Below are 9,706 nucleotides of genomic sequence, written 5' to 3'. Positions count from 1 at the left end.
CCCCTTTGGATTATACAAACATAAAAGTAGTAATAGTTGCACAAACAAGTTTTTAGAGGTGATTAGCACATATAAGCAAGTGTGGAGCTTTGTGATGGCCAAAGTTGTCCATGACCCCTGATTTACACAATTCTTTTAAAAATCACTTAATTCTACCACCTAAGGCCAGTTTCAGTGCATAGTTTCAATATGGCACAGTTACTAAGGTTGAGAACTTGATCTTGGTAGCTGTGGCTGCTAGGTTTCATGGTGATGAAACTTCTCTCATATATGATGAAACTCACTCTCCTCTATCCTTATAATGACCTTGCCACGTCAGCAAAAATGCTGATGTGGCATATTATTTAATGATCATGAAACTTTTGGTGAAACCTCCAATGATATCAGCAAAATGCAGATGTGGCCTAAGCATCAAGAAATTGTTAATCTAGCCCTTTACTCCTTAATTGGTCCCCTCTCGTTCTTCGTCCAAAGCTTCGCCACTGCATATAAGTTAGTAGTAAATTAGTTTTGGTTGTGGGCTAGGTTATATTACGCAAACCACATGAATTATAAAAAATACTAATATTTCTATGGTATTAAGAGCATTACAAATTGCTTCAGATTTTTATATAAAAGAGCTTTATATTTATTCATCTAGAGATCTAGAGATAGGATAGCTTGAAGCGAAAACGTACTCTTATTACTCCGGGAAATGATAATAAATAGGATAGGATCTATTGCCTTTTACTATGAATGTTTGAAAAAAGTGCTACTCATGTTCTTTGAAAAAAAAAAGCTGTGAGACCGGTATTCGAACCCGACCGGTCGTTTCCCTCGCAACTCGCTACGTGCGCGCTCGATACACGGATTCGAGGGGGCAGAAAGATAGTAGAAAACCGAAGGTCCAGCCCAGACCCATAAACCTCTCCCTCCTCGCCGGACAAATCTAGACCGTCGATGTCGCGAGCATATTCCCACGGCCAGGATCCGCTCCCCCGCACGGCCCCACCGCCCCCGAGTACGAGCGCGAGCGGCAGCCTCTCCTACCCCGGTCTCTCTTCCTCCGGGTCCTCTCCCACTCGCCCGTTTTTATTCGCCCCCCTCTCCCCCGAGCAGAAGAAATCCAGAGAACGGGGACGACAGCTAGGGTTTTGATTCCGGCCGCGCGCCGCCTCCCCTCTCCTCCCAGACGCATCCCCTCCCCTCTCCTCCCAGACGCATCCGGCGGAGGCGGGCGGAGGCTCGAGGAGACCAAGGCCGCCTGAAGCATATCCTCCACCCCAACCGCCGACCCCCTCGCGCGCCGCAAGAGTAAGTCCGTCCGTCCCCCTGGCCTCCGTGTTCTCTTCGTGATGATCTCTTCCCCGATCCGGTTACTCCGGCGGCGGTTGGTAGTGCTGACGGGGGAAGCCGATGTGTGGGATTCGAGGGTGGATTTAGGGTTGTACGGCTCGGCTTCTTAGGATTCTTCTTCGGCGCATTGTTTTGCCCGGCCGCGCCGCTTGCCCTCTTTCCGTTGAGGGTTTGGGCAGATTGGGGAATTTCGAATGTTGGTGTTCGATGTGGGCGATACTGCGATAATGATTCTGGTTGGTGTGTGTGGGGAGGCTAGTTTCTCTGTTGAATTGACCGGGTGTGAGGAATCGGCTCTTGTTTACTGTGGCCGTTGTGGCGCCTGTGGCATTGGGGCCACGCCTGGACGCCTAGGCGGCAAGGGGTAACTATGACCTCGTGGCGTTGGGGGCACGCATGGATGCTAGGTGATGACTAGGCGGCACTCAAAAACCAATGGCTGTGGCATTTTGATTTTAGGGGGTGGAACTTGGAATATATGTGTTCTGAAAATTTATGTCCACTATGCATGCCTGAGGAACTGATAGTAAGAGGGCTTTAGAACGTTTAACAGTTCTCAAATCTGTTTCTCTCAATTAAACTCTTCTGTAGAATTGTTAAGCTGTCTCTTAGTTACCTCTGAATCTCTGTCAGTGAGCTATTTAGTACAATATCATTAGCTTTTTATTGTTGTCTATTTAGTTTCCTCATTGCTAGTGCATTAACATGTCCTTCTATCTTGTATTTATACCAATATCGATGTGCTCTGGACTAGGTTCGTGCAATCAATTTAGTTTCACTAGACTAAAGATCTCTAAATATATATCTTCAAGTCCAACTTACATGTTCGTTTCATTTCTTGCGAGTTCAGATTTTGGAGCTATGTCCAGCTCCTCCTCCGCAATCTCTAAAAATTATCATCTTTGCTGCAGGTTGCCAGTGCACTGTTGGAGTTTGCCACTTGGTTGTTGACAGAATAACTTTAAATATGTCATATTATGCCAGAAGGGGTGGAGATAGGGGTACTGGCCGTATCCAAGGAAGTGGTGGTAAAGGTGGACATGCCCTGCGTGGAAGATCAGGACTGCCTCCTCGAGGACCTCTCGGGGTTAGCTCCCGACCGTCTGCACGCACAATTGCTAAGGCAAGATCAAAACTGTCACTATGTTTTTGTTCATGGTCAGATTCCTGAATAAAGTAGAAAAATGAACGAGGACAGTACCTCTAAGCTTTCATTATATGGAGGGGGCAGGAGTAACTGTGATGTCTGTCACTAATGCAACCTCTGTCGGTTAGAGCATCATTTATTGTTGGAGGCCTGGAGGGGCAGACATTACCGTGGTATTTCTCTAATGAGAAATTATGCGGTAGAGCGTAAGCTTGTGTTTATGGAGGGGGAAAAGTAACCAGTGGTCATCTCTAATGGAAGCATTGTTGGAACACCTCCTTTTATTCAAACATATGGAAGGAAATAAGTGAAAAAAAGCTTGTGGATTTCTTTCAATTCAATGCCTATAAATCATGAGGGCTGAAGGGCGGACTCCATCCACCCTCTTCGTATGTTTGGAAATTCAATGTGCCCTTTATCTGACAACTTCGGATTGTGTTCCTTGATCCATACTCCCACTGAAGTTCTTCTAGGCTGCCTCCTGAGCAAGTGCTCTAGCTGTTGTCTCCTGGGCTTGTGATATTGGTGGAGCTCTTTCCCTCTCAGATGTTAACTTAATGCAGTACTGCATAGTTTTGCTATTTCTCAGTTAATTATTGCTACTCTTCCCAAAAGATCGATGCTTTGTCAATGTGGTTCCTGATAGTTGGCATGATATGAAACAGTTCGAGGAGATTCTTTTATAATGACATGTACCCTCATGCTGGATGTTTGGCATTTTTCAGTCATTTAGCAGAACCAAAGACATGACCTGGAGACCTGATCTGTTTAGTGATAGTATGGCGGCTAGTGGAATAGAAACTGGTACAAAACTGTACATTTCAAACTTGGACTATGGGGTTTCTAATGAGGATATAAAGGTATGTTCAAACAGCTAGGTTGTCCGGATTTTGATCTCTTACATTTCGCCGTCTGATATAGAGCTATCAGACTAAAATTTTATTTTAATTGCCTTGCAGGAACTATTTTCAGAAGTTGGTCATTTGAAACGCTTTGCTGTTCACTACGATGGTTATGGCCGCCCAAATGTTAGTACTTCTAGTATTTCATCTTTACTTAATGTATATATCGAACATAGCCTTTAAGATAAATGTGATTTTGTGCGCATCATCCTGTTGGGTGTTTTATGCAGTGTTTTCAAATCGCTCGATTAATCACGATTAATCAATGATTAATTGATAAATCGTTCCTTGGATGTCGATTAGGTAAATCGATTCGATTTTATTGCCTAGTTGAGCGATTAGACAACTAATCGTTGATTAGTCACGACTAGTCGAGCTACTCTAGTCAAGCGACTAGCTTTGGACTTTAACTCGCTAGCAGTTCAGCCTAGGAGCTCTCGAGGCCCACAACAATGAGTCATTAGGTCAGCCTAGTGCTACTCTTCGGTCTGCTCTCGGTTTGCTAGCTGCCGTCTCATCCATCCTCTCGGTGCTCCCATCTCCAGTCCAAGACTTCAAGTGGAAGCATGGCGAAGATGAGCCGGTCTTCCTCCTCTTCTGATGGTTAGTGCAGAAATATTAGATCGCTACTCCTACATTACAATATCAGACTACCACTCTTAAGTTTATATAGCTCGGGGCTCTGCTTGATTTGCTTGTATTTCTCAAAACTACTACTACAACAACAACATAGCCTTTCAGTCCCTAGCAAGTTGGGGTAGGCTAGAGTTGAAACCCAACAAGAGCCACAAATTAGGGTTCGGGCACATGAATAGCTTTTTTCCAAGCACTTCTATCCAGGGCTAAATCTTTGGGTATATTCCATCCCTTCAAATCTCCTTTTCTTGCCTCTTCCCATGTCAATTTTGGTCTTCCTCTGTCTCTCTTCACATTACTGTCACGCCTTAGGGTTCCACTATGCACCGGTGCATCCGGAGGCCTTTGTTGGACATGTCCAAACCATCTCAGCCGGTGTTGGATAAGCTTTTCTTCAATTGGTGCTACCCCTAACCTGTCACGTATATCCTCATTCCGGACTCGATCCCTTCTCGTATGACCACAAATCCAATGCAACATACGCATTTCGGCAACACTTATTTGCTGGACATGTCTTTTTGTAGGCCAACATTCTGCACCATACAACATTGTAGGTCTGATCGCCGTCCTATAAAACTTGCCTTTTAGCTTCAATGGTACTCTCTTGTCATATAAAATTCCTGATGCTTGGTGCCACTTCATCCACCCTGCTTTGATTCTATGACTAACATCCTCATCAATATCCCCATCTTGTTGTAGCATTGATCCCAAATATCGAAATGTATCCTTCCTGAGTACTACTTGGCTTTCCAAACTGACATCTCCCTCCTCATTTGTAGTAGTGCCAAAGTCACATCTCACATATTCAGTTTTAGTTCTGCTGAGTCTAAAACCTTTTGACTACAGAGTCTCCTGCCACAACTCCAGTTTCCTATTTACTCCTTCTCGACTTTGATCAACTAGCACTACATCATCCGCGAAAAGCATACACCAAAGGATATCCCCTTGAATGTCCCTTGTTACCTCATCCATCACTGCCTAGTCGCGATTAATCACCTAGTCAGTACTCCAGCGACTAGACTCGACTTAGCGATTTGAAAACATTGGTTATATGTACCACCTATGATTGTCATTTGTTTACTCTATGCTCTATGAGATTAGGTCATTCGTCATTTATTGAAAGCAAACACATTATGTTTTATATTTTCTTTCTTATTAGGGCGGTAAACTATTTTTGTACATATCATCATTAACTTTGTCTTTCTGATAGTTGTACATGAATATATTAACATGTTAATTGTCAATTTTTTTTTATTTTGTAGATAAAAACTGTAGCTAGAAAAACAATTGTATCTGGCATTTGTGATCACAAGGATTAGAGAAGAGTGGTACGATAGAGTCATTGATTTTGAATTATATGGCTAACACATGATAGTTATACTGGACCCTACCATCCAATAAAGAATTCAAATGGTTACAGACTTAAGAAGGCCATCTACGATAGCCAATAATATATATCTCGGTGTAATTATTATTTTGGCCTTCGAACCTAATCTACAACAAAATAAGTAAGAGCCAAAGAAATTTGCGTGGTGATTATTGATTGTACTGTGGTGCCTTTCACTCTTTTGATGAAACGTTGCATGACTATGTTATCTTAAAGTTACCTTCTCTTGTCACTGGGACCTTTTTTTTATAGAGCTATGTTTATTTGCCTGAATTGTTATATTATTAATATGTGTTCTTAATTTCTAAAGGGCACTGCAGAGGTGGTGTTTACACGGAGGAGTGATGCAATTGCTGCACTGAAGCGTTATAATAATGTTCTACTTGATGGAAAAGCTATGAAGATAGAAGTCATTGGAAGTGACTTAGGATTGCCCATGACACCTCGTATAAATGTTGTTGGGGCATCTAATGGCAGAGCTACAAGAACAGTTGTTATGACGTAAGTGATGCTCTAACATTTCACTTATCATGTGCCTTTTTTATTTTAACTGTAGTCTGGTGTTGCTGTACTAAGTGAGTTTTTTTAGCTTTGGGTATTTTACCATTGGTTATGAGTTGACCTGGTTGCTGGCTGAGATTCTTCCTTTTACCCTGTCTGACCTGGAACTTCTATAATAAGTTTGTCTCAGATATCAGTTTAGTGACCAAATTGTTATTGGATTAGTGCATTTTGATTTGTCAGTGTTCACCTTTACCTTATTACAGATTTAGGTGTTATGTGATACCGGCTCTTTATGATTATGTTATATTAGCTATTAGTACTTGTAATGTTTATGTTAGTTGAGGATGTTGGATTTCTGAACTATTATATGTGTTTTCTCATCAACACTTTGACATCACAGCTTCAATGCACAATCCACGTGCACCAACCAAGCACATGTTTTTGTAGAGTTGTGCATCTAACTTAGTTATTTTATATTTCAGGCCTGAGTTTAGTCAACGTGGCAGAGGTTCAAGCAGTAGGCCTTTAAGGTAAAGCTTCTCCCATTAACATCTTTTAATTATGCAATTTGTTACAAACTTTAGGTAGCAAGTGTAGAAAATGTAGCCTCTTTTTTTTTTTGGTATAGTCCGTCTCATGCTGTATCAGTAGCACATTATGCCATCACATGCACTGTAGCAATTAGATGATGGTAGAGCTTTAGATTTTTGGCACCTGCATTTGGAAAAATTTACACCTGCGATGCACTCTCTATAAAACCACATTTTTTTCCAGTCCGTTGATTGCAAGTAGCTAAGTCAACAGTGAGAAATTCCTTGCTTCTTATGGAAAGAAAACACATTTTTTGCAGTTTGGATGTAAAGGTGAAACTTAAACTATTAAGTTTTGAGAATGAAGCAGATCAACTTCCAGCCATTTTTTTTTGGCCTTGGGACAAGTTTTGCATGTTGAGTTTGGACTTACATGATGAGACATGGAAGAAAGAAGGGTGCTTTAGTTTGTTCATGTGTTTTTATGCCTGCATGTCTTGAGTTGACTCACCCTCGAACACCAAAAAGCATGTTTTGAAAGATACGAGAAAAGTTGTTATTTGATCTTTTGGTAAGACGCTAACCTATGACCTTACATTTTGGCGTTCCACAGTAATCCGAGCAACAGGTTTAACAACCGTGGTGGTTTCCAAGCTGGTCGAGGCCGTGGTCAGTTCCAGGCTCGTGGCAGGGGCCGTGGACAGTTCCAGGCCCGTGGCAGGGGCCGCGGTCAGTTCCAGGGCCGTGGTGGCAGAGGGAGGAAGCCTGAGAAGACCGCAGATGAGCTGGATAAAGACCTGGAAAGTTATCATGCCGAGGCCATGAAAACCGATTGATCGCAAGAAGATAAATGCTGGTGGGCATGTTGTGCTTCGTTTAAGGTCTGCTGGAAGATTGTGGTGTAGCTGTTTGCGCCATACTATTTTCTGGGAGCATAGAACTTCTTTCTCATTTGGTTGGTTTGAGGAAACAACTATTCCCCTTCCCTGTAGTAAGCTCGAATGAAAGACCACCGTAGTGCCTAGTGTGTAGTGATTGCCCGAACTCGCAATCTGAAGTGTTTATTTTGTGTACCGGTTGCTTTTTTAGATTATCAAGAATGCTGCAGTGCTAGAGATGGTGTTAAGTTAATGCCTAGAAGGTTTACCATGCTGAAAATTTTAGCCCATATTATCGGAGACCGCCCTGGACTGGATGTTCTCTCATTCACGGCATGCGTGCTGCAGTTGCTCAGTGTTGTCTACTCCTGATGTATCTTAACCAAACCTGCCGTTTCAGCAACATCGGTCATGGACTATTGGCGACTCATTCCTTGTTTTCCAGTCTGCCAACAAGCTGCATATTGAATCCGGCATCCCTTTTCAGAAACTGCCATCAAACCAGCAAGAATTTCTTATGAGCAAAACTAAAACCAATCAAAGATCAAAGGAGCCCATTGAAACCGCAATCAGATCTTTTATATGTACAAGCACACGAAACTGGCAACACAGCAACTGCTATCTCCGTGACTCCATCCAAAGCTGCAAGCCTGCTTGTCTACACATGGGATGGGCACTTGGGCAGCACACCTCCCTAGTCCCTACCTATTTGCAATGCTCTGCTCTGCTCAAAGCCTCAAGCTGAGGCAGGCGCAGGACGTGGAGAGGCTCGATCAGTCCCCCGCCGCCACCGAGATGGCCTGCCCGCCGCCGGCGCGGCGCAGCGGCGACGGCGAGGTCTGCCGCGCCGCCGGCTCGGCGCAGCGGCGACGGCGAGGTCTGCCGCGCCGCCGGCTCGCGGAAGCCGGTGGCCGGCCTCATCTCCAGCAGCTGGAGCCTGAGGAGGAGCTCCCTGGCCGCCTCGTCCTCCTGCTTGATCCTCCTCACCTGGCTGTGGACCGGCGGCGCCTCCGGCTCATCTTGCTCCGCCTTCAAAACGCCCCTTTCACCTTCCTCCGGCATCCGCCGCTCCCTCTCAAACATCTTGCTCTCAAGAACTTTTGGCTTTGCTGCTTCCAAGTTCCAAGCCATGGGGTCACCGTATGCAAGTATATATACACACACAAGCAGGGAGAAGAAAGAGGTGAGAGGTAGGGAGGGTCTTTGTGGGGGAAATAATTCTTTGCAGGGATTAGTTGGTGGGTGAGAAATGCGAAATGGTTATGAAATACTGTAGAGACAGAAGCTCTTTTCAACTGTTGGGAGAGAACGCTGCCGCCAACTGCATGCATTAGTTCATTTTATTGTTGCAGTGCCACGGCATCTTTGTCGACTGTGGAAAATGTTGTTAGGGGTTAGGAGAGGGTCAGCTCATGGTTGGGATCGCATACGGTCTTGGATTAGACAGAAGCTAGAGAAAGAGTGACTTTCAACGATCTCGTGTGGAACACATAATCGTTCAAGGAAAATTACGATGATGAAACAGACCATTATTTACCCCCTTCGAAATGCCGTGCTGTGGCAGTATAATTCTGGATCAGAGGAAAACATTGCCCTAGGAAATAAAAAGGGATCAGGTCGAGGACACGTATCACTACTTCGCTACAAAAATACCTTTTTTTTTAGAAAGCACCAGGACGCGTGCTGCTTGGGACAACATCCTGGTCAGAGCATAGCATGCGTCTCCTCCGCACGAAAGGCAACGGGGTAATGCCTCCTGGTGGTTGTTCCCTGGTCTGTTTCGCCGGTGCGTAGAAGAAACGGCCTAGTGTTGGTGAGCCATGTTTCACATTGTTGCTTTCACAGAACACGAACAACGTCTGCAAGCCTTTTATTTTCTGGAGAGATCCAGTGGCCATCTATAACTAGTTTGCACTACAATTATGTTAAAAAAAAGGCAAACTGAAACACAAAGGACTGCAAACCTTGGAGCCCTTCTCCGAGACCACCATACCTTAAAGTCTTGATGATGAAAGCGTTTATTTGGAGATGAATTTTATAAGCATCCATCAAATTCGGAACAAACCTAAAGGCTACTAGACTAGTATTACAAATAACAATATACAGTTCTTCTCTTCCAAAATGTTTCTTCCCTTCCCCTCTTTGACTGTTTCTTGTATGCAAACATTCTCAACATCTTCAAGGACAAAACCAGCATCTACCATGCATTTCCAGCAGCTTGTTAACCACCCAGACGACAATTACAAGCGCATGGGAGGATAGATACACCAGAACAACACTAAGTAAGGTAACTAACATCAGCTGAATTTGGTGGCTTACAGCTTTGACACTGCACCTTGGTAAAAGGAAAATGAGAATAAAATAAAACCAGGGGGTGTGTGGACGCA

At 44.0% G+C, this 9,706-nt stretch overlaps 2 protein-coding genes across 2 annotated transcripts; one reads left to right on the top strand and one right to left on the bottom strand.

The window, feature by feature from the left end:
* The first annotated feature begins 1,050 nt into the window (after positions 1-1,050).
* On the top strand, positions 1,051-7,611 carry LOC101753852 (THO complex subunit 4D). The gene is made up of 7 exons (XM_004973423.3): positions 1,051-1,293; positions 2,247-2,458; positions 3,208-3,342; positions 3,442-3,510; positions 5,718-5,908; positions 6,394-6,441; positions 7,055-7,611. Exons 2-7 carry the CDS (start codon positions 2,303-2,305, stop codon positions 7,275-7,277), a joined length of 822 nt encoding a protein of 273 aa, XP_004973480.1. The 5' UTR covers positions 1,051-1,293; positions 2,247-2,302; the 3' UTR covers positions 7,278-7,611.
* A 238-nt stretch (positions 7,612-7,849) lies between these two features.
* On the bottom strand, positions 7,850-8,840 carry LOC101753436. Its single transcript, XM_004973422.3, has one exon. It carries the CDS (start codon positions 8,448-8,450, stop codon positions 8,025-8,027), a length of 426 nt encoding a protein of 141 aa, XP_004973479.1. The 5' UTR covers positions 8,451-8,840; the 3' UTR covers positions 7,850-8,024.
* Between the last annotated feature and the right edge of the window lie 866 nt (positions 8,841-9,706).

The sequence above is a fragment of the Setaria italica genome, chromosome VI (assembly GCF_000263155.2).
Source record: "Setaria italica strain Yugu1 chromosome VI, Setaria_italica_v2.0, whole genome shotgun sequence".
Taxonomy (NCBI): Eukaryota; Viridiplantae; Streptophyta; class Magnoliopsida; order Poales; family Poaceae; genus Setaria; species Setaria italica.
The sequence above is the reverse complement of the archived record's forward strand: the minus strand, read 5'-3'. Positions and strand labels throughout refer to the sequence as shown.